The sequence below is a fragment of the Gaeumannomyces tritici genome (assembly GCF_000145635.1).
Source record: "Gaeumannomyces tritici R3-111a-1 unplaced genomic scaffold supercont2.3, whole genome shotgun sequence".
Lineage (NCBI taxonomy): Eukaryota > Fungi > Ascomycota > Sordariomycetes > Magnaporthales > Magnaporthaceae > Gaeumannomyces > Gaeumannomyces tritici.
Window position 1 is genome coordinate 2,566,694 of NW_008804547.1, and position 22,579 is coordinate 2,589,272.

At 57.7% G+C, this 22,579-nt stretch overlaps 10 protein-coding genes across 10 annotated transcripts; 7 read left to right on the forward strand and 3 right to left on the reverse strand.

The window, feature by feature from the left end:
- Positions 1-45: 45 nt before the first annotated feature.
- Positions 46-1,736, forward strand: GGTG_05972 (hypothetical protein). The gene is made up of 6 exons (XM_009223784.1): positions 46-302; positions 367-511; positions 583-645; positions 714-815; positions 888-1,013; positions 1,078-1,736. Exons 1-6 carry the CDS (start codon positions 156-158, stop codon positions 1,587-1,589), a joined length of 1,095 nt encoding a protein of 364 aa, XP_009222048.1. The 5' UTR covers positions 46-155; the 3' UTR covers positions 1,590-1,736.
- On the reverse strand, positions 765-2,674 carry GGTG_05973 (hypothetical protein). The gene has a single exon (XM_009223785.1). The coding sequence runs from the start codon at positions 2,486-2,488 to the stop codon at positions 1,805-1,807; it is 684 nt and encodes a 227-aa protein (XP_009222049.1). The 5' UTR covers positions 2,489-2,674; the 3' UTR covers positions 765-1,804.
- A 624-nt stretch (positions 2,675-3,298) lies between these two features.
- GGTG_05974 (hypothetical protein) lies at positions 3,299-4,405 on the reverse strand. The gene is made up of 5 exons (XM_009223786.1): positions 4,365-4,405; positions 4,260-4,290; positions 4,087-4,166; positions 3,630-4,012; positions 3,299-3,528 (listed from the first exon to the last, which is right to left on the reverse strand). The coding sequence occupies exons 4-5, from the start codon at positions 3,988-3,990 to the stop codon at positions 3,422-3,424; spliced, it is 468 nt and encodes a 155-aa protein (XP_009222050.1). The 5' UTR covers positions 3,991-4,012; positions 4,087-4,166; positions 4,260-4,290; positions 4,365-4,405; the 3' UTR covers positions 3,299-3,421.
- A 2,421-nt stretch (positions 4,406-6,826) lies between these two features.
- Positions 6,827-8,806, reverse strand: GGTG_05975 (hypothetical protein). Its single transcript, XM_009223787.1, has 3 exons — positions 8,535-8,806; positions 8,161-8,459; positions 6,827-8,094 (listed from the first exon to the last, which is right to left on the reverse strand). The coding sequence occupies exons 1-3, from the start codon at positions 8,585-8,587 to the stop codon at positions 6,995-6,997; spliced, it is 1,452 nt and encodes a 483-aa protein (XP_009222051.1). The 5' UTR covers positions 8,588-8,806; the 3' UTR covers positions 6,827-6,994.
- A 2,462-nt stretch (positions 8,807-11,268) lies between these two features.
- GGTG_05976 (hypothetical protein) lies at positions 11,269-15,126 on the forward strand. The gene is made up of 3 exons (XM_009223788.1): positions 11,269-11,706; positions 11,915-12,692; positions 12,749-15,126. Exons 2-3 carry the CDS (start codon positions 12,069-12,071, stop codon positions 14,885-14,887), a joined length of 2,763 nt encoding a protein of 920 aa, XP_009222052.1. The 5' UTR covers positions 11,269-11,706; positions 11,915-12,068; the 3' UTR covers positions 14,888-15,126.
- Positions 15,127-15,572: 446 nt separating this feature from the next.
- On the forward strand, positions 15,573-16,503 carry GGTG_05977 (hypothetical protein; the record flags this gene model as incomplete). The annotated part of the gene is made up of 2 exons (XM_009223789.1): positions 15,573-15,590; positions 15,669-16,503. 2 exons carry the CDS (start codon positions 15,573-15,575, stop codon positions 16,395-16,397), a joined length of 747 nt encoding a protein of 248 aa, XP_009222053.1. The 3' UTR covers positions 16,398-16,503.
- GGTG_05978 (hypothetical protein) lies at positions 16,497-17,161 on the forward strand (the record flags this gene model as incomplete). Its single annotated transcript, XM_009223790.1, has 3 exons — positions 16,497-16,783; positions 17,001-17,010; positions 17,062-17,161. Exons 1-3 carry the CDS (start codon positions 16,705-16,707, stop codon positions 17,159-17,161), a joined length of 189 nt encoding a protein of 62 aa, XP_009222054.1. The 5' UTR covers positions 16,497-16,704.
- A 734-nt stretch (positions 17,162-17,895) lies between these two features.
- On the forward strand, positions 17,896-19,126 carry GGTG_05979 (hypothetical protein; the record flags this gene model as incomplete). Its single annotated transcript, XM_009223791.1, has 3 exons — positions 17,896-18,251; positions 18,357-18,882; positions 18,974-19,126. The coding sequence occupies 3 exons, from the start codon at positions 17,896-17,898 to the stop codon at positions 19,124-19,126; spliced, it is 1,035 nt and encodes a 344-aa protein (XP_009222055.1).
- Positions 19,127-20,000: 874 nt separating this feature from the next.
- GGTG_05980 (hypothetical protein) lies at positions 20,001-20,273 on the forward strand (the record flags this gene model as incomplete). The annotated part of the gene is made up of 2 exons (XM_009223792.1): positions 20,001-20,072; positions 20,160-20,273. 2 exons carry the CDS (start codon positions 20,001-20,003, stop codon positions 20,271-20,273), a joined length of 186 nt encoding a protein of 61 aa, XP_009222056.1.
- Positions 20,274-20,738: 465 nt separating this feature from the next.
- Positions 20,739-22,491, forward strand: GGTG_05981 (hypothetical protein; the record flags this gene model as incomplete). The annotated part of the gene is made up of 1 exon (XM_009223793.1): positions 20,739-22,491. The coding sequence occupies exon 1, from the start codon at positions 21,400-21,402 to the stop codon at positions 22,489-22,491; it is 1,092 nt and encodes a 363-aa protein (XP_009222057.1). The 5' UTR covers positions 20,739-21,399.
- Positions 22,492-22,579: the final 88 nt, after the last annotated feature.

Here is a 22,579-nt window from a genome sequence, read left to right on the forward strand (position 1 = left end):
CAGTGTGCGGCCACGACTCGATCTCCGCCCCTGTGGATATTCAACCAGCCGCCAATCGAACCTTCAATTTTGACAGGCATTCTGCTTCCTACATCGCTCAGCGCCTCTGTGCGACCTTCACAACGTCTCCCTAACCAACAAGACGCAGTCTCGCCATGCTACCCTTGAGGGACCAGAAAACGGTGTACCAGACACCAAAATGCTACTTCAGCTACGGGATGATGCCGCATGTCGATACGAAGCAGCCCCCGTCAAAGGGAAAGCCATGGACGGCGCTGGCGGCTAGGGACTTTATACACCAGGTGCGCCGCCCGCCTTTTATAAGCACGCAGCTCCTGGCCTCGCCCAACTGACGCGAATTTTCAGGTCGATCTTGTTCTACCGCAGGATGCTTTCAAGGCATTCAAGGAGCAAGCCCTCGATGGGAAGCAATCGCCTCAGTTCAAGCGGGTGGTCATGACGCTTGGCCAGGTGATCGAGAAGGATTTCTTGGTTAGGTATATCAAGACCGGTACGCTGTTCCACCCTAGTCCTCATTATGGGCAGGCCAGACTAATCAGGAGGCGAACCGCCGTCCTCTAGGTAACATCTTGATGTTGTCAGAAGGTAGACCGGGTCAGGATAACGTCTTCACCATCAAAGCAGGTACTGTGGCCCACATTAGAGGTGGACTCTCTTTGGTCCCCTGAAGTCACTGACACTGCCTGTATTAGGCAAGCTCACCATGTTCCTCGACAAGGAGACATATGAACGCGCCGGTATGGTGGGTGAGACTCATGGTGTCAAGGGTGACAGGTGCTCCAAGCCAAGATGGAGTACGCACTAGTTCCTTTCTCGGTGGCTACGGCCGACACCCAACTGTCCCTGACTAACACGAGAATGTTCAGTTGTCGAATACGACCTCTGCGCACCATACGCCTTCCCGGGGAAGAAGGGATTCGACAGGCTTGTATACGCCACCAAGAACGCGATCAACTTCCCAGTGGCCTGGCTATTTTGTAATCTATCAAAAAGTAAGTCCATCTCGCCGCGCCACCCTGCTAGCCCACGCCCGGAAACTGACATTTGATGTCCAAGCCCCTGACCCTGATCCTCTGGCTGCCCATTTCCCCACCACATTCACCTCGTCGCCGGGCATAGTCCAGTCGATTTCAGCGCTCGTCCCCTCGCTCAAACCAAGCCCGGACACATCGGCTCTGGGTGATAGGGAAGAGTCCGAGCGGTTCGCAACAGAGACGTACGAGTGGCTGTCGTTGATCCGCCTGTGTAGCCCTCGCGTCGCGCCCGACGACGACGTAGACCCGTACCTGAGCCTGTACCGCGTCCCGGACGACAACCTGCCTGAAGGCACCAAGGCAGACACCCTCTGTAAGCTGACGTGGCGCGGCCTGCTCCCCGCCGAGTGGGCGCGAGGCCTCTTCATCGACGCGCTCTCAGCCGTGCCGTCCCGCGCCTGGTTCGCGCTCAGCCTCGGCGCATTCGACGCTTCCTCCAGGGGCCTAGCCAACGGCGGACCCGAGCTGACCGTTATGCGCCCGCCTGGAGCCCCTGGGGAGTATCTGCAATGGGAAGTCAAGAGCCACGAGTGAATGGGTCACCGGAAACTTTTGGCTCCCCGTTCGGACGTTCCTTTTTCTGCGGGATTATCTCCAGTCCGTTTGGCTCCCTACTTTATACCCCCTTTTTGGTATTCGCAACGTCCATCAATGAGAGCCCTGACCTAGACGGCTTGACCATCTGATGTTCCAATCCGTTCATTCTCCTTGTTCATTTGCCTCGTGTTGTGTAGGGATGGCTGTCCCCATCACTCGCCCTGTCGTGGCCGCACGCTGCGCTCCTCGGCCAGACCCTGTCCGGCGAGAACCTCCTCGACTAGCTGGCGCAGCTGGGCCTGGCTCTCGGCCGGGCTCAGGTCCTCTCGTGTCGCGAGCTCCTCTATCCTCCGCCTGAGCTCCGGGTTCGGTGGCGGGACGTCCTCGGTCTCGGGATCCGGCATGGTGCCCATGGTGACGGACAAGCCCTCGGGTGGTTGAGGCAGACCGGCGCTGCTGCTGCTGCTGCTGCTGCTGCTGCCGCCGGCGCCGGCAGACTCCCCGTTCGCGACGCCGTTTGTGCCGGCCTCCTTGCGCCTCAGGTACTCGACGACGTCTGGGAACTCGTCGTCGGCCTCGAGCTTCTGACGGGCCGTGAGGCCGTCGTCGCCCCTCAGGGCCGGGTCGAGCCCCAGCTCCTCGACGAGCGCGCGCGCGGCCGCGACCGTCTCGACGACGAACAGGGCCGTCTCGCCGTCCTCGTCGCGCAGGTCGACGGGCACGGCCAGCTCGCGCACCAGGGCCCGCAGCAGGTCGAGGTGGTTGTACGACGCGGCCGCGTGCACGAGGCTGTAGCCGTGCTCGTCCTGCCGCGCCGCCAGCGCCGGGTCCTCGCGCAGGAGGGGCAGCAGCGCGGGGCTGTTGTCCGCCGCCAGGAGGTAGGGGTTCTGCGCCATCGCGCTCGCTGCTGCTGGCGTGGCGGTCGGGGTTTTTGTCCTCGAAAGCTCCGGCGCAGGTCTTGGGTCCGGGGGGGAAGATGCTGCTTTTCGTTTGGTTGCTGTCTTGGCTGGTTTGCTTTTCCCTGGCAGCAGCTTTGGGTGTAGCTTTCGCTTCGGTGCTGCCCCTCCAAACAAAATTTCAGCGGGGCCAGGCCGATTACGTCACATCATCAGGGTCCTGCAGCGCGAGTGACAAGATGAAGTGGTGGGTGGGGCCAACTACCACTGAAAGTTGTTTGAAGATCGGAACCAGGCCCGACCCGACAAATTTTTGCAATTAACTTTAAAACACGTAGACTTTATTAGCAAATCATCCCTAACATAAGGAGTATAATAAATGGAAGGATGTTGCCCTATTCAGTATTCCAACAACCAATCCCCATTCCCCATTGAAACGGGCATGCAAGTGCTGGAGGAAAGAATAAAGCTCAGTTCCAATGGCTAGGATACGTAATAAGTTTTTCATGAAGTCGATATATTAAAGCTAAGAGAATTCCAAGTGGTGAGATAAAACCAAAGCCATAGTCCTGCTTCAGCAGGCTGTAGTTTGCTTACGAAACTAGCTTAAAACAAGGCATCTCAACTAAAAGTCACCGCACCCAAATAAACGCGGTAGCACGACCAGTGTATTTTTTGATAAACGAGGGACTCTACTGAAGTGTACACTATGTGACAGAAAGCGGTGCTCCAATCCCTATTTTAATCCTAAGTGCGTCTCTTTTCAAAGCATCCAAGAGACAAGGAGAGGAGCAAAGAAAGATAGAAGGCGCGACGAAACTGTTGACTGGACGGGCCGAGAGCTGCTGATCGAGACCAGAAGTGGCAGGCGTTCGCAGAAGCACTGCAAGCTTCGGTCATGCCGTTCTCCGGGTGCTGGCGTGGCGAAAAACTCTAGCAGCTGCAGCCGCACGCCTTGCAGCCGCTCGTGGACTGGCTGCACGACTGGCCAGTGTTGCAGTCGCTGTCCTTGCCGCAGGTGTACCAGCCTCCGAAGCCGCCTGTTTTGGGTGAGAATTCTTTGTGTCAGTTTTGTGGCTTTCTCACTTTGAAAAGAAGAGAGAGAGGATTAAAAGTTGGAAGAGAGAAAAAAAAGCCTTACCGTTGCGAGCAGTCCAGCACCACGGACCGTCGCCGCACTTCTTCCAGCAGTGGCCGTCGGTGCAGCCGAACTCCTTGCCGTACCAGCACGCACGCTTGTGCAGGGGGTTGCCGAGGAGGTCGTCGTCGCGCTTGGCGCTGGAGGCGGCGCGGGGATCGTGGGGCTGCTTCCCGGGCGCGAAGGGCTCCTTGCACTTGCGGATGGCGCCGAGGTCGACGTCGGGCCTGTCCTTGAAGTCCTCGGGCTTCCACTCCAGCACGCCGAGCTCGCCGCAGTCGGCGGGCTCCGTGGTGGCCGGGACGGCGGCGGCGAGGCCGGCGAGCTGAGCGGCCATGGCGACGAGGGTGATTGTGAACTTCATTTTGGCGGCTGCGTGGTTGGCACTGTTACTCTATTAGTTTTTTGGTGTTTGGACGTTTTTATGTGCTTGTGGGATGGGGGATGGCTCGGTGGCTACCTTGAGATTACTGCGGTTTCAGGATGGAATTGTTGGTCTTTGAGAGCGAAGGTCTGATGGAAGCTTGAGGTTCTGCTGAGCTGATGTCCTGATGAGCAAGAGAAGTTGTGTCCAGACGGCGAGGGATCTCAACTCTTTATACTTGGAGTTCTCTTGGCTATGTGCATACTTACTGACTCCTTTCCCGTCTATCCGTCTATGTCTCTACGATCCCTCGTCCATCAGATCCTACGGTCTCGGCTCCTCGTCATTGTCGCGTGACCCCGATGTACTCTCACCTCCAGTGCGACCGACCCCAACTTGCTGGCAGCTCCTGTTCGCGAAGCAGCTGGTGGCTTTGAAGATCCTTGGGCTCCCGCCAGATGTAGCCGAACACGCAGGTATCAGTAGATGTGTGAGGACCAGTGGAGTACATTGCACTCTCACCACCCAAGGCGCATCTTCCTCCCTAGACGAGTATCTTGGGGTCATATAACGCACTGTATGGCTTGGCCCACCTAAGACTTCCTTGTCCGACTGTCGGTAGGTTCCCCGCACCAGGGAGGCGTTACACAAGGCCTCCTAAACACCGAAATCTACTCGGGAGTTCCCTGTTTGGAAGTCTAATGACCGACAACTGTTACATGGATCACTAGTGAGACCATGATGTAGGCCAAGGGGTGCAGAGCAATGGGCGCAATTGTAGGTTGGGTCCGTTGGGAGTGGGACCCTGGTATGATTATGCTGTGAATTGGATTCCAGCGAGGCAGGAATGAGGAATAGTTGTTGATCGCCCCGTTCGTGGGCGTCTAAAATATGTCGTGAGATGTTGTCCCATTTGGGCGCATAAGTGCTTACGGGGTGTGGGGGGTTGTGGCGGGAGCCGATCGTTCAATGTCCGAGAACGCATCACGATTGGGTAAAATGACGACGAGATGCCGTGGCGGCTGAACCCGACGCGGGGATCCAAACTCCAAAGGGGGTTAGTCTTCGACTATACGGCATGCCAGACTGAGGTTCGCTGACGCCGAGAATCCAGGGGGTTCCGCCTCTAAAAGGTTGGCGGTGGCACAGCGCATTGTGGCGTTGTGAACAAGCAAGTTTCCTTCGGGGCCTTTTTATACGCGTAAATGCAGGATTGGCCTGGGCGGGGGATCCAGATCTGCGTAGGAAGATGCCAGGGGAAACAGGCGATGGGAGCCGGGTCGGCTCCCATCACCATCTGCCTAGGTAGGTACGTACCTAAGTGGTTCGTACGCCTGATGATGATTTGGTGTATACCATGGCCTCGTGGATGAAAGGGGGGGCCTTAAGCCGATATTGCCAAAGGCAACATCGCCCATCTAAGCCTGGCCTTTGGGCTTTAATGACACACCCGGCTGCAGACGGTGGTTTGCCGTCGTGATGGTAGAAAATACCAGCAGGATGTCACCGCATTTCGACTTGGCGACAAGGGATTCTCCCTGAAAAACACGATGGTGTCTCCTAATCCCACACAGCAGCGGCTAGGTGATGCTCAGGCGTGGTGGGGAGTACAGGATAGCAAGGGAAGAATCCCGCTCAGAGCTGTGTTTTGCTCCCAAGCTCAAGTTTATTCTTTCCGGGACAATCCTCGAGGAGTGTGCCAGACCGCCAGGCCCTTTGGCCAGCTTCTTTGCCCAGGTCTCGGCGTGCATCCGCAGGAGCAGCGCGCCTCTGATCGCAACGTAACAGAAACCAGGCCGAAGCTAACTGGGCCGCATGCACGGCCAGCACGCCGGGGAGCCCGTGGCGGAACGGAGGGGCGCCTCGGCGGGGGAAGGCTGCGCCGGCTGGTCACAATAATAGGCCAGCCAATGGTGCTCATGGACTGGATTCCATCGCGGCCGCCCGCACCTTGGCGTCGCACGTATATGGCCACGGAGGCCTGAGCTATCCACTCGAGTGCTGTGAGATGTAAGCTTCCTAAAGGTGGAGAGTTGGAATGCTTTGCGTACTAATTGCTGAGGCGGCGATGTGTAAAAGCTCCCGTCGCCAATGGTCGTAGCCAAGCATTTTCGGTCCCATCTATTTTTGAGGATACAAGCGTAGCCGTGAAAGTCGGCCCAGAACGGGTACCTATAATCCCGGGATTTTATAAACTTGGTTCAAACTCTTGGATCTGCACACTTGCACCCAACGACACTCGAGGGAAGGGGCGTGACGGCTGAGGGATCGGGAGAGGCCAGAGATGGCAACCGCATTCAAGTAGGCTACATGTGCCAGGATGCCTGGGCGGGACAGGATGTGGGAGGGGTTGCATGCCGATCTCCTCCGGCTCAACTGCCCCACGATGAAGCCCCTGGATTATGGAAGCAGCGAGCGGTCTGCAGTCGTCCATTTCTCGCCAAACGGCTATGTCAACGCTGACGGCACGGCCTGGAGATGGATCACAGGCATAGATTCATGGAGTGCGACAAGGCGGAGGCGGAAAGACATGGCGTCCGTCATATGGCGCCCATATCCTAGGGGCCAGGCTGACCCGAAGGTCGACAACCCCCAGTATGTATTCAGAAATGAGAGCATCAGAACAGCGGGGTGGCGAATGTGTGGAACGAAAAGGCGCACAGATGACAAAATGAAGATTGCTCCGAAAACCATGGCCATCAAGTCGAGCTTGCGCGTTGGGGGCCGGTGAGGGCGGCCATGACGCTGACTCACCGCTGGAAGGCTTGGGCGCCAGGTGATTTTACCAGAAAGCAGGGGGCACACAGAATACTACACTCTCAAACCGTGGAATGCCTGCCGAAGATAACCTTTGTCAATGTTGTGAAGCCACTATTCTATCGTATATTAAGAGCGGGCCAAGAAACCGGTGTGGCTTGACGAGGGGCTCGACCTAGAAGTCGGGCGTACTAGAGCCGGGCTATATATGGGACAGCCTCCGACCAAGACCGCCAGCAAACGGTGCTCAGTACACGTAGGGCAGAATCTTCCACCTCACGATGGCTTTGTACCGCTCCCAGTCCTGACCATACTTGCCCGCGCACTTCTCGTCGTCCCTGCTCGCGCGGTGAATCAGGAGGCAAGCAAAATAGACGACGTAGAGATAGGTGAACACGACGCCATACCACTGGGCCGGGCCTGGGACGACCTCCCTGCCGTCCAGCATCCGGAAGGACGACGGGCCATCGTCGCCCTGGCCGCCAGCCGCCAGGATGACATATCCGGCCGCGCCGGTTGGGAGAGAGTAAGGCCAGGCCTGCATCCAGTCGGCCAGGTAGTTGAAGTGGCGCGAGATGCCCCACCAGCCGCTGACGAGGAGTCGGGTGCCGGCCTTGGTGTCGATGTACTTGAGGTGGGCGACGCGGGGGTCCTGGGGGTTCGAGCGGAACAGGTTCTTCTGGTTGTTGGAAAGGCGGAAGGCGGCGAACGAGGCGACGAGCAGTATGGCCACGCCGGCCATGCCCCAGGGACTGAGGGAGACGGGGTGGACGGAGAGGTAACGCATCTGCTGCGAGTGCAGAAGCGGAACCCAAACGATGTCGCCAAAGGAAAGCATCATGCCGAAGCCGTCGGAGATGATGTCCAGGGTCGTAAGGACGGCCGGCTCGTTGTAGTGGGAGTCCAGCACATATAGCGTCTGGACTGCCGTCACGAACACGGCGCCGTTTGAGACGAAGCCAAAGTTTCGGTGCTGCTTGGCAAGAAAGGCGAGGTCGAGGAGGGCCCAAAAAAGGAGCCCAGGGCGGAGCTCCATGTACTCCTTGATGTCGATCTCTCCAATTATGGGCAGCGTCACCCTAGGATTGAGCTCCCGGCCGATAAACCAGTCGTAAAAGGGGTTGCCCGTCTGACCGCCCTCGGCGAGCTGACGACGTTCACGATTGCCAGGCTTGACGCTGAAACTGCGAACATAGACGAATGTGGCCAGAAAATACGCGATGGCCATGTTGGCGGTGAGGACCTGCAAGTAGTCCTCGGTAATGATAACCCACACAGGGAAGCTGGACCCCTGAGATATGGTGCCGGCCAAACAGAGCACGAGGATGCAGATGCTCGAGGCAAAGGCTGAGTCTCCAAGGTCAGTAAAGCCAAAGGAAGGGGCAGAGCGTTGGTCCTGACGCCTCTACGTACCGTTTAGTCTGTACTTCAGCTTCCCACCACAGAAAAGCTCGGTGCCTTCCATCTCGGTGGCAGGGAGAAAGCGGTACAGCAGGGCACCAAGGAGGTGGTAGCCAAAGACGGCGAGGGTGGCCTTCCAGCTCATGAGACCCCGAAAGCCAGGCCAGCCAACCTCTTGCTTGAGGGTCTCAAGGCTCAGCGAGCGCAAGTTGAGGAGGGAAGGAGCCGGGCAGCCCGAAATATCGTTGCAGGCAAAGGCGAGGATGTACAGCAGTGCAGGGAGGCAGAAGCTGATAGCAAAGGCTCCATATCTTTGGCAGTGTCGGTGTCAGCATGGGCAAGTGGCGGGGTGCAAACGGCTAGGAGCGTGTGGGGTTTTTCCTTACGGGCCAAAGAAGTGGTAGCCATGCTTGGCTGTGGCTTTGGTCTTGGAGGCCATTGTGATGCTAACGGCGGACTCTATGTGCGAGACCAGAGCTCGCCGTTGTGTCTCTACCTCTGAGCAAGCCAGAAGGGAAGGCGACGCCCTCGGGTTTTATAGCAGGAAACAAACCGGGGTGTAGCGCAGCTAAGGCTCTTAGTAATACTTGTTTGGGAAGGTGGGCCCGTCCATTCATTCCCATCGGCCCATGGACAGAGCCCAGTTCCCGGAGCCGGCGAGTGGATCGCGAACCTTTTTGGGCTTAGACCCGCCGCGGACAGGCAAATGGACGTTTGGCCGTGGATATTGCAGACATGGGTGAGGACAGCGTCCGCGTTGGACCTCTCGGGTGCTTGGGAAGTGCCCTGACATGCGAAGATGGATACGATCATACGAAGCTATTATACAATGTACTACAGGGTGCCCGCCGCAACGTGGCGGGTGGGCCCCACGCGCATTTGACCGCAACTAAGCGGGAGGTTAATTAAAAGTGGTAATTGAACCGCCGACAACCACTTTTCTGAAGGGATTCGGATCGCAAATTAATCCTTCGCGCGCGCAAAACGTCATAATAAATTATTGCGGGTATATTCCAGGCTATATATACGTACTAGCAATAGACGGACTGCTTGAGGCTGCCAGGGAAAAGAGAGCGGACGTGGTGTGCGTCGGTGAGCCAGCGCTACTGAACAATAAACCCCGCAGACACCCAGCGTGGGTGTGTGCGGCCAAAGAAGGGCCAAAATGCAAGGCGGCAAGTGTACGTGGGCAAGCACCTTGCAGGCTGGTCCGTGGAAAACAAACCCAGATACCACTCGGTATCGGTGGGCCTAAAGGGACTCGCGGTGTCAACGTCATACTGGCACCCAACACCGGGGAGAAACAAACGAGCCCGGGCCTGGTGCGATGCACTGGACCCAGGGAAAAGGAGGGTGCTCGGGGACTTCAATGCAAAGCACCCCGACTGGAACAATAACCCCAGGTGGACCAGCAAGGGTCAGGAACTAGCAGACCTCGCAGAAAAGCTAGGGCTAGTCCTGTTGAACCCTGACAAAACACCCACCTACCGCAAAGGCAACACCCTGGATCTAGCGTTCGGGCCCCAGAGGCACACGCCAAACTGGGGTACTGGGTGTCGAACCATAGGACAGTGCCGGCCCCAGCGGAAGATCAAGTCAGCCCTATACCTCCCAGAGGAGGAGGTAGTAGAGGCCAGGGCACAAGTGGAACTCAGACTCGGACAACGCCCGGAAGTAGCAACGACCACGAGCTAACTAGACGAACAGGTGTAGCACGTCCATAACGTCACCTTTTCCTGTCTGTGCACTTGGCGAACCAATAACATTGCCAGGTCCGATTTAGCGAGCCGCTACCGGACGCGGGCCGATTCGGACGCGGCTCTCAACAAAGTGCGTCAGCCCCAGTACGTTGTACACCCACATCAATTTCTGTATCACATGGCACCATTAAATCACAGCGATTTTGTAATACCCCACGAGTTAACGCCTCCCGGACGGGAGCTAGGAGGCTGGAAAGCCATCCGGAAAAGAATGACAGAGTGACAAACGCCTGGATGACGGTATAACAACCACTTCCTACGAACAGGATTACAGCGTGGCAACCAGAGGCTTCGAAAGGATTGCAGCGTGACGACATGAGGCCCTACGGCATTATGTATAAGTAGGGCCCGCAAGATCCCCTGTCAAGGGATCTGGAGGGCAAGCAACCGTTTCTTGATATTCGGAATTCATCGCTGAATGCACTACACCCTTGCATCTCCAGCTGAGTAACCTGAACCTCTGAGACCTCCCCTGGAGGACCCCTTCCAGTGCACAACACGTCACAGATTTGCCCAGGCCCCGTGGGGTTATTTCGGGCTAGTTCCAAAACGTTCCCGACGGGTAGTGGCGCAACAGTGTATGGAGCGGCACGGCCTTGCAGGCTTCCTCCAGATCGCAAGTTGGAGGGCCACGACGTCACGTGACCACGTGACCCCTGCAGGGGGCAACGCGCGGATAAATCTCTGCACGCGTTACCCGGTGCAACGCACCGATTCTCTTCTTTGTTTTCTAGCTTTTAATAGCCAAATTATCAAAGCGCGTAGGGCGGATAAACAGTAGTCAAGGCAAGATGGTATTGGGTAAAGAGGTCGGCCAAAGGCCGGCCCTGGGGATCGTGCGTGAGGCCTGGTCATATGACCCCCTGTGTCACGGCGACGAGGGCAGGAGACAAAAGTAAGCAAAGGAAGATTCTTCCTGGTAGAGGGACAGGCCCGAAGTGCCCGGGCCGGTAAGAAGTGTTAGGGCACGCCGCGCCATAACACCGCTGTGCATGGCAGCGATTAAAGGCTTCGTATAGGAGCCGAGTAACTTTTGTCACGGACCAACCCGGAGCTCGAGGGCCCGGCCGAAGGCACGGCACTTATGGCGGCGTGCGCGCACGGACGTCATGCGGACGTCAAAACGCTCGTCCGGTGTCCGGCGAAGCGCACGCATTTGCATGGGGCAAAAAAATATCCAGGAATTGTACGGTAACTGCTAATGGGTCGATACACATAAAGCAATATTTCGGGCACGGCCTTCGTGCCACGGCTACCAAGGGGTGCAGCGACTATGTGATTAGCACGTAGCTCTACCCCGCCATAGACAGATATCCCCGCCTCGCGAAGAGGCCCACAGGGCAGATTCCTTGAATGAACAACTTTCCGCACCACTAGTTTATTGACCCCCCATCTGGCTCTAACACTTCGCCCCGGGTCCAAAAAAAAAAACATTTTGCTAGTATTTGGCAGGAAGGCGACCGTAGGGAATGCGACGCCGGAGGCTTGATATTACCAACCGGCAGAACGCCCTCGCGGGCCATCGCCGAGCTCTTCCGCACTGTGGAGCGTGAGCATGGAGCCTACCGCCGGATCCTCGCATTCTCAGTCTCGCATGGCTACAAGTCAGTGCGACGGGCACTACCCCGTGATATCCGGAAAAGACGTCAAGTACCCGATCCATCGACTTCACAGCGCTCGACGGCAAGGAAAGAAAATGATGAAGAAGATGATGCAGTCGGCGGTGCATAGCGACTGTGGCGCTTGAGGGCTGAGGACCGCCAAATGTAGGGCCACAGAGAGGTGGGGTACTTTGTGCGTAAGTATCTATGCCTTGAGGAACGAAAGGCTCTTAGAAGACAGGCGCGCGAGGAAAAAAGAGGAACTGTTCTGGTGTTTTTTTTGTAAAGAAACAGGGCAGATACTCGGGGGTTGTACTTTGTGGACTGACGTCCACAACGTACAACCCCCGAGTAGATGCAGACCAGGGAAACGCGCATGGGTTTATCTGACGTGCCGACAAACAGCCAATCACGGACGAGGACGGTTCAGATGCGGCTGAGCGTCGGGCACCGATCCAGCCGAACGTCGGGTTGAAAGGGGATTTCCCTCTCCCCGCCCCTCAAGACACTTTATTCCTTAGCGAACATACGCAGTTGACCGTCAATTTGCCTCCATTAGATGCCAGTGCCTCCCTTCCAACTGGCCTATACGTTCACCACCATGTCTCCATACGATGAGCGTTTGCCGAAAGGCAGTGTGCGGTTACTCCAGCTTCTGCCCCATCAAGACCAGAATTCCCGCATAGAATGTCGACTCATTACCTGCTCTATGTTGGACTCAGGAAGAACCCATCCCTACGAGGCCCTATCGTACGTATGGGGATCTGAGAAAAACAAACTGTCTATTTATATAGACGGCGTTGAGCAGTCTGTCCGGGCAAACCTTCACCATGCACTTTCGCATCTTCGAGATTGCTTTGTGGAGAGGGTCCTATGGATAGATGCTATCTGCATCAACCAAGACGACAACGAGGAAAAAGGGCAGCAGGTTCAGTCTATGGCAAAGATTTATGCCAAAGCAAGTCGAGTAATTGTGTGGCTTGTAGACCCCCCAGACAGCGGAGATCAATCGGACAACGGAGATCAAGCGGGCGGCGGGGGTCGAGCCCTCGAAGCAATCCGTGCTGCTGCTGCTGCTAAACATGCTGCTGCTGAAGAGCAGCGTGTGGATTCCCAACTGGACGAAAGGGAGCGGCGAGCAATCCTCGGTCTACTTGAACGGAAATGGTTCCGGCGCATCTGGGTAAGTGGCAAACGATCAACCAAGTAGCAAAGCCGCTATTAACAAAGTTGATGCAGGTCCTTCAGGAGGTTGCTGCAGCTCGACACGTCCTGATCAAGTACGGTTCTACGGAAATCGACGGATATGCGTTCTGCTTGGGCTTGGGCGTACTTGGGCCGTTCTATAAAACGCACCCGAACCTGCAGGCCCTAATCCCACCGATAGCCCATCTCATAAAGGACGCAATCTTCCGGCGCCGGCATGACAGAAACGACACTAGTCGGCCAGCCAGGTTTTCCTTAAATATCCGCCCTCTAAATGAGCTGGTGGATATGTACCACACTCGCCAGGCTACCAACCCTCTCGACAAAGTTTATGCCTTGCTTGGCATGAGCTCGGATGATCCTAGGATCAAAGTCGACTACAAATCCTCGTGGAATGACCTTTTTCGCGAACTTGTTAACTTCAGCCTCCCCAGTGCGGTGTCTGTCAGCACATGGGACGCCAAGGAGGTAGCAGTGGTAGAAGCCAATGGCTACGTTTTTGGGGAAGTATCCTCCGCCGGGGATGATATGGAAATCACTTGGAAGACTGCACCCGACCATCCCGATGCGGAGGTGGAACCCAAATCTCGGTTCGCCTTCCAGGCTTCAGCAAAGGCCATCGAAAAAGGCGATGTTGTTTGCCTTCTGCAGGGAGCATCAAGGTCGACAATCATCAGGCCGTGCGACGGTTTTTCGACCATTATCAGGATTGCGGGTCCCCCTACAGACCGTCTGCCTAAGTGGTCACACTCAATAACGACCTTTCCCACCGATTTGGTGCTTGTTTGGGACTGGGACGAATCTCGAAGAAAATCGCAAGCCGGAGAAAGCTATGAGTACTTCGTGAGCAGTCGAGGAGTTCCTCAATGTCCTAGGACCAGGTGCCGGTGCCAAGGTCATTTGGACAAAGCGGCCAGATTATGGAATTCCGGAATGCTACTGAACGGAATGGAACGATATGAAGAGGCAGTAAAGTCTTTCCGAAAGGCCATGGGGGTTTATGGGACTGGGGCAGCATTGAGAAGTGTGGACAACACATCTCCTGGGCACGGGCCTTGGAGAGAGGTGGATAGGAAGGTGCTGGGGATAATGGATAGCCCCTTTTTCAAAGATGAAGGCGCCGCCATGGAAGCAAAGTATACAGAGCACGGCCGGACGCCGTTGTCGTGGGCCGCCGAAAACGGGCACGAGGCCGTCGTCAAGCTGCTGGCGGCGGGGAAGGCCAACGTTGAGGCGAAGGATAAATACGGGCGGACGCCGCTGTCATGGGCCGCGGCGAACGGGCACGAGGCCGTCGTCGAGCTGCTGCTCGCTACAAGTAAAGTCGACGTCGAGGCGAAGGACAGTAACGACGGGTGGACCCCGCTGTCATGGGCCGCGGCGAACGGGCACAAGGCCGTCGTCGAGCTGCTGCTCGCTACAGGCAAAGCCGACGTCGACGCGAAAGATAAATACGGGCAAACGCTGCTGTTATGGGCCGCGGCAAACGGGCACGAGGCCGTAGTCGAACTGCTGCTCGCTACAAGCAAAGCCAACGTCGACGCGAAGGATAAATACGAGCGTACACCGTTGTCGTGGGCCGCCGAAAACGGGCACGAGGCCGTAGTCGAACTGCTGCTCGCTACAAGCAAAGCCAACGTCGACGCGAAGGATAAATACGAGCGTACACCGTTGTCGTGGGCCGCCGAAAACGGGCACGAGGCCGTCGTCACGCTGCTGGCGGCGGGGAAGGCCAACGTTGAGGCGAAGGATAAATACGGACGGACGCCGCTGTCATGGGCCGCGGAGAACGGGCACGAAGCCGTAGTCGAACTGCTGCTCGCCATAGGCAAAGCCAACGTTAACGCGAGGGATAACCGCAGGCGGACGCCGCTGTCATGGGCCGCGGAGAACGGGCACAAGGCCGTCGTCGAACTGCTGCTCGCCACAGGCAAAGCCAACGTTAACGCGAGGGATAACCGCAGGCGGACGCCGCTGTCAGAGGCCGCGGCGAACGGGCACAAGGCCGTCGTCGAACTGCTGCTCGCTACAGGCAAAGCCGACGTTAACGCGAAAGATTTACAAGGGCGGACGCCGCTGTCATGGGCCGCGGTGAACGGGCACGTAGCCGTTGTTAAGCTGCTGCGCGCCAGGCGGAACTGGCACGCCGCTATCGCGAAACTTTTCGAATAACGACTTTACCGCCTCCCCTCCTTCCACCCGGCACCTGCCCTTACTTATATACCTTGAGCGTGGCGAATAAAAAGCCCCAAAATGTAAAAGAATGTTGTTAAGCCGATTTTTGTTAAGTGGTGGAAGCTCCGTGTGGCAATTACGTAGGAAATTTTAGTTCCGGTGGATTAGCTTTCGCGACCACCGCGTCGTAAACGCCGGCCTCTTAGACGATCGCGGCTGTAACTATGGGATTGGACGTTAACCTTCAGTCCAGGCTATCGGCCGCGGATCTTTTTGCTGCTCTCGTTTGTACGCTGGTGGCTGCGGGTACATGGAATGGAATCCGGAGGAATCCGGCATATCCGGAGGAGAGGAATAGTCGGCCCTCGCTGCCTTTATTGGGCCCCTAACTTGGGACTGGAAATCCTCCTTGGTTAAGTTGGGGGTAGAGAGTCCGTCTCGTGGTTTTGGCCTTACAGTGGATCAAGTCTCGAGCGGGGACGCGTTCGTGTCGCCCTTATACCTAGCCGGTGCGTCGCGTGCCCGCCCTTGGTTGGCACCGCTATTTGACCGGCGCCATCCCAGTAGGCGCGTGTATCCCGGTGCATAGCTCAATTAGGTACATAGACCAGGCAGGTACGTTCCGAGGTCAAGTACCTGCGATTCGCCAGATGCGGGTGCTGGTCGAAAGTGGCCTCCACCAATGGCCCCTTTTGTCACGGTTCGGCAATAGGAGCCTCCACCCACTTGCTACCAAAAGGACGACTAAGCCAAAGTCGCGACTTTGGCTTAATTGGAGGCCCAAGTACCCAATGTAAGGCTAGGCTGCACAGAGGGCACGCTACGCCATAGCACCAGGAAGAACCCCAACCTCCCGTCCCTATTACGTTATGGCTCCACGGGATGGACGCGAATCGGAGGATGCCGCCAGCACGGTCAAAGGAACGCTGTTATCACGGGGCGAATTCCTAAAGCGACCGCGCTGGAGACCATTTACGGCAGGCAGTGGACGGCTCCCGGGTACGTTGTGCAGTGGAGGGTATTCTGCCGCCATCACAACGGTCGAGACAAGGAAAAAGCTCCCAAAGTTCACACCCGACGAGCGCCGGGTCACTACCGGCAACAACTCCCGCGCATCTTCCCGCGCAGCCTCACCTTTGGCCGCTGTTCGGCCAGCTACTTGCGCTTAATTGACACTGCGGGACGGGACCCTTTCTCTTCCAACCCGGATGTTCCCAGGCACATTAAGCGAACCTTTTGGAGCGCGCGCACCGTGAGCAGAGACGGCGTGCCCCAGGAAACTATCGGCTTAACAGCATCCAGACGAGCACTGCCCAAAAGTCGATACAACGCGCCTCCGCGCCTTCGAAACGCTGATAAACCAACATTCGTTCCACGGGACGTGGCTCATTACACTACCAGGCTTACTCCGCCTGAGGCTCCAGCGGACCCTACCACTTACCACCCGACTAATCCGCACGGAACCCTCGTGCCCAAACCGCGGACGAACGGCTTAGCCGAAGCTTAATGGTACGCACTACACCATCTCCCCCTGCATCACCTGGGAGCCGCCTCGAGTATGGACTTCGGCACCGATGCCACTCCACCACCCTTTTCAGCACTATCAGCTCCTGACAACAAACGAGGTTGTGGCTTCAATCCGCTACTGGAACCGTTACAATGCTCGCGTGGCGGGGATACGGAGGCGGCGAGGGGCTTTAGCAGAGGGTGGTCAAATGACAAGTAAGGAAATCCGACTGCTGCCTAATAAAAGCAACTTGTAGGCTAGGCGGTCTAGGGGTGCATCGTGAGAGCATGAGTAGTAGGATTCGGGGATGACGGGACACATCGAGCGAGACGAACTGCTGGACGATAAAGTCGAAGCCCAAGGGCAGAACTCGCTCAGAGGCCTTGGTAAGAACGGCGGTCCGGAGCTCGACGCGCCCCGAGCGAACCGGTGTTAGGGATTTGCACCAACCAAAAAGGCAATGCTGTAGTTGTCACGGTACAGTCGCTTATAAGGACCTCGCATGGGTTGTAGCCCCAGCTACAACAACGTTCCTCTTTTGCCTTGGTGTAACAGGTACTACCTTGGTCTGGTCCCGTAACATATACCTTATGTGCTATATAGCTCGAACAAGGTAAATAAATAAATATATATATTTGTTATTTATTATTTAAAATTTATAAAGCGCAATAATAACGCGTGCACGTTTTTTCGATTTAGTAACTTTTTATACAACCCTTTTTTATTTGCTATTTGTAGCCTGTAACGAAAACGTATGCAGTTAATAAAAAATCCCCAATAACAATATACCCTGCAATGTTAGTGCACCGGGATTTTTTCCCGCAAAAATTCCCTTTTTACTAACAAATTGTTAAGGAGGGAGGTACTTTTACACGTTGCAGCCCGCAAAAAGGTACAATCCCAGTACCCGCGTTTTTCCCATTTCCTAGAGCCGGTTAGAAGTAGATTATTACCCGTGACACCAGCCTGCTGACAAAGAAAGAGCAGCGTTTGCCTGAAGCTTCTGGGATGGGGATTGACATTACGTAGGTTTGACCCTCCGAACTGTCCACCACAGCACAGACAGTGACGCGACCGCGGGAGAGCCTCTGACTGTTTCTCCATTGCCCAATCAATACTCGTGCCTTGATAGGCTGGCAAGACATCAATGATGGCGCAGTAAACAGCACCGGGCAGATTCCGACAGCTTAATCCGCAAACTCTATTACCACAATGGGCCCGGCGCCCAGCTCGGTCGCCACGATTCGTAGGGCCCCACTACGTGACGCCGCCAATTGCCGGCTCCACGTCGTCGTTGATTCTTTCGCTGATGCGCAGACATAGATCCATCATCATCCATAAGCAATCCCCCCTCAAAACACCACGCCCAGTGGTCGGCCCAGCAATCAACACCACCCACAACCCCCGACCACGACACGACACGACACGACACGACACGGCCCGATCCCGCCGAACCCTTCCCGTGCCGCCCGCTTCCCCCCCTACGATGAGACTCTCCATGGCGCCCGCCCCAGGGCCCGCCACGCTGCTGCTGGCGCTGGCCGCCCTCGCCGCCGCCGACCCGGATAAGACCACGACCACGGCCGAGCCCTGCACCGCAACGTCGACTGTGGGCTTCCACGACCTGCGCAAGGACACGGCCGTCGCGCCCCCAGAGCACGGCGCCAAGCCAAAGTCGGGCGTGCCGACGGCCGACTACTTCGCCCGCGGCTGGGACCACCCGGCAAACTTCACCCTCAACATCTGCGCCCCCGTCGTCAAGCCGGTCAAGGACGTGGTTGGGCTCGAGGGCTCGGCCGCCTGGAAGAATGTGAGCGCGCACTACGAGCTGGAGGGCAAGGTGTACTCGCTAGGGTGAGTTTTCTTTCTACGTCTCTGGAATCGTCAGGAGGAGGAAGGGCCAAGGAAAGGGCAAAGGAAAAGCGGCCCCTGCTGACACACAAACTTCGGGCATCCTAGGCAAGCATCGTCGGTCCTCACGGCGCGCGGGCGCAAGGTCTCGCTGCAGTACACGGGCGGCTCGCCGTGCGGCGGCGACGCCAAGGCCAGGGACAAGCGGGCGCCGTCGTCGGTGCACTCGGGGGCGGCGCACCAGGGGTTCGACGACGAGGCGGCGGCCGAGGCGGCGCGCCGGGACCGGGTGCGGCAGAGCGAGGCGTCGCGCGAGCGTCGCAAGTCGGCCACGCTGTCCTTCGTGTGCGACCACGACATGGTGGGCGAGAAGGCGGCCGTGTCGTACATCGGCAGCTCCCCGGACGGCTGCGCCTACTTCTTCGACGTGCGCTCGTCCCGCGCCTGCGCCGGCGTCGAGCCCCACCCGCCCGGGAGCGTCGGCCCCGGCGGCCTGTTCGCCATCATCCTCATCATCGCCGTCATGGTCTACGTCCTCGGTGGCGTCTTCTACCAGCGCACCGTCGCCCACGCCCGCGGCTGGCGCCAGCTTCCAAACTACAGCCTGTGGGCCGGCATCTGGGAGTTTCTCTCGGTGCGTGGCTTGTTGCCTGGCTTGCTCCCCTCCCCCGCCCCAAACTCTTGTCTTGTCCTCATTTTGCTGACCGCCGCCTCCTGAATGCTAGGACATGTTTGTCGTCGTCACATCGTCGTGTTCCCGCTGCCTGCCCGGGCGGCGAGGGTACCGCATCATCTCCTCGTCGCCAAACGGCAGGAGTAGGAACAGGGAGGACGAGAACCGCCTCATCGACCAGCTAGACGAGGAATGGGATGACTGAGGAGTACCCCTCGTTAGCATGTCTGCCGTCTTTGATCTCCCTCGATTCGAACGAGACCTTTCTCGTTTCTTTCGCTTGTAGTTTCTTGCGCCACATTAGACTGTCTTTACTTCTCTGTCCGCGACACTCTTCTTTTCCTTCTTGCGCGTGGCATTCAAATCACCTACCTAGAGGAGCCGGGGTCCAACCGGGCTGTGGCGAACACGGCACCTTTTTCCCCTGGGCCGATTTTCTTTTCGGTGACATCATAATATCTGGATTGTTTCATATGCGACGATTAGAACGAAAGGATGTCTTGGAGGACTGGTGCGTACGGGACCACGACGGCATTTCTTGGTATATTAGATATGTTTTGTGCGGGAATGAACCCTCTTTTTGTTTGGAAGAAACCCACTTGGCCCTCACTGTAGGTTCTGCTCATGTGAGTCTGGCCAGGCCCCGTCGATCTCGACTGGGTGGCGTCCGCATGTGAGAGGTGGCTGGCCATCTGGCTGGTCTCGTCCCGTCCCGTCTCGCCTCGTCCGAAGCAAGTGGTACTGGTTGATGTTGGCCCGACGCAACAAATCATCATTGGTTGGCTGATAGCCATGCACAAAGCCCGCAAGAGAGCCTCGGAGCCAAAGTCATCCTTACCCACCACCATGTGGCGGACGAGTTGACCTCATCATCACGAGGAGCTTGTTTTTAAGCTTCGCCGCTTGTCCCGTGGTGGCAAGCTTGCTGCCGCGCCAGCGGATACTTATAGGGCCCTTTCCTCCGTGGCAGCAGTTTCAAACACATCCACACAAACACGCACACAACAAGTTTTTCTCACGACCTGTTCAAACATCACAAACGACAACCAGCCACACCCATATCCCAACAAACAGTCAAAATGGCCAACTGCGGTTGCGAGACTTCCAAGACCTGCGCCTGCGGCCAGGAATGCAGCTGCGACAACTGCCCGGTAAGTCCTGTCGTTGTCATGTCCCTGGAATGTACTGGCTGTTTGCTGACGGGTTATGGGTGCGAAAAGACGCACAGCAAGTAATAGGACAAAAGACGAGGGCACCTTTGTCGTGCCAGGATGAGGTGTGATGCCAGGAGCCTGGGGTTCTATGGCGCCGCCGTCCTCACTCGTACGCCTGAGAACCAAGTGTTTGGATAAGATCCGAATTCGGAACGAAGATGGTGGGTGGGTTTTGAGGGTGCTATTTCTGCTCTAGGAAGGGGAGCATCACATACAGCATCAGTCCATGTTGTGCCATAGTCCGGTTCATATCAAAATCAAAACCATCGCTTGATAGTCCAACCACCCATAGCCACACCCTCAGCTCTCGTGCCCAACGCGGCAGCTGTCATCACATCCCAGCTACCGTTTGGATTCGTGCTGGTCCGCCTTGGCGTCTCGGGCAGCTGCGTGGCTTCGGCACATGTCCTCCTTCAGCCGCATGCTGACCATCCTGGGCCCTAGCCTAGCCCCCCAGCCCACAGCATCTCATCCCGCACCTCCCCCAATCAATCGAGGCGCTAGCAGCTGACTTGCATTTTGGAAGGGGCGGCTGGCTGTTTACTGTGCCAGAGGGGACCCAAAGGCGTGGGGTCTAGATCTCCAAAAAAAAAAAAAAGCAGCCAGCCACGTTTGCGCCCAAGTGTAGATGGTACCAGCTGTGTGCACGATGCTCACATGCAGACCTCCAAAAGGGGCGCGAGGGTGATGGATGATATGTACTTGCCCCGCCAGCCAGCCAGCACTTTTACAGCGCGCCAGCTGATTCTGCCCGTCTTGTCTACTGTTAGCCCCGATGCGACGCCGTCACAAATCCTTCTCCTCGTCTTGACCCCCAGAACGGCTCCAATCTCCGTGCGTGCTGTAGGTGAGAGCAGATCTGGCGCGCAGCAAGCGCTAGAACAGGTCCCTCAAGGCATCTTGAGCTGGCCGGGGGCTTGGCGTTTGCTGCGGATGCGCGCAGCTCACGAGCCCCGGGCTGCTGGAGTAGCGTCCTTTTTTTTCTTCTCTTTACCTCTGCAGCGTCGTTTGTAGCAACTACGCCCCAGTCGTGGATGGCGGGCGTCCTGCTGTCCGGTCATATAGGGCTCAACACACCCTCTTCCTGTCCTCCATAGCCGTGGTCCGATCACACCCCTTCTAGAGGTCTCTTGTCTTCTCCGTCTTGGCACCCAAATATCTTTTTCTGGTAGCAACAGAGTGAGCTTCACACCTATACGGCGACCTCCGTCGAGATATCCCGCCCGAGTCTCAACATCGGCAGTGGAAAGACGTTACTTCAACCATGGCAGTCAGGCCCCCAAGCCGGCACACGCCGCTGCAGTCAGCCCTCGCGGCCCTCACCCTCCTCCTCTCAGTAACCAGCACCGCAGCCACGGCACTTGGCAGCAGCAGCAGCAGCAAACGGGCCCTCTGTCTGGCCTCGCGCTCCGCCGAGCTGGCCGACCTCGCCGCGTGCGGCCACGCCGGCAGCATCAGCTACTGCCTCTCGCACCCAGCCCAGAGCTGGCCCGCCGCCGGCGGCCTCGGCCAGGTCCTGGGGTACGGCGCGGTCGTCGAGGCGGCCGACATACAGCGCTGCTTCGTCGACGCCGGCTGCACCCGCCGCGAGGCCGCCGTCGAGGCCGAGTGGGCCCTCCGCCGCTGCGACGAGCTCGGCGACAGCCCCAGCATGGCCGACCTGCGCCGGCGCCACCACCACCACCACCAGAACCATGGCCGGGAGGCGGCCGCGGCCGCGGCGGCCGCCACCCCTGCCCCGCGCATACTCGACGCGCGCCAAACCCAGGGCGGCACGACGACGACGACGACGGCTGCTCCCCCCGCCGCCTCGGCAGCAACAACAGCAACCACATCATCCCCCCCGCAGACAGCAGTCTGCCGCACGACCCGCACCATCTCCACGACGACGTGCCCGGTGCAGACGACGGGACCCGAGTCGGGCCGGCAGCTGCCGTGCTTCCCGACCGGCCTCGCCGTCGCCGAGTGCCTGCCGGGCTGGCGGTGCGGGTCCGACAGGCAGGGTAACCAGACGACGACGACGACGACGTGCGACCGCCTCGACGACCGCGTGCCCACGGCGGGCGTCGTCATCGGCCTCGTCTTGGCCGTCGCCGCCGTCGCGGGCGCCGCCACAATCTGCTTCTGCTGCTGCCGCGAGCGCCGCGAGCACCGCAGCGTCCGCAGGGCCGCAGAGGCCGCCGCCATCGCCCGCGGCGCGTACCCTCCTGTTGGCGACGAGGCCGCTACTGCCGCCCCGGGATCGGGTGACGGTGAGGGCGACAGGAAGCCGCTCGTGCTGCAGAGCCAGCAGCAGCAGTACGATCCCTTTGCGGACTCGCAGGCTTACCAGCCGTACCAGCAGCAGCGTCAGTGACGGGGTATGGAAGGGTACAAGAGGTTTACCATGGAAAAAAAAACCCCCCGTTGAACTAGAGTATGAATAATGGGGTACTGGGGAAATA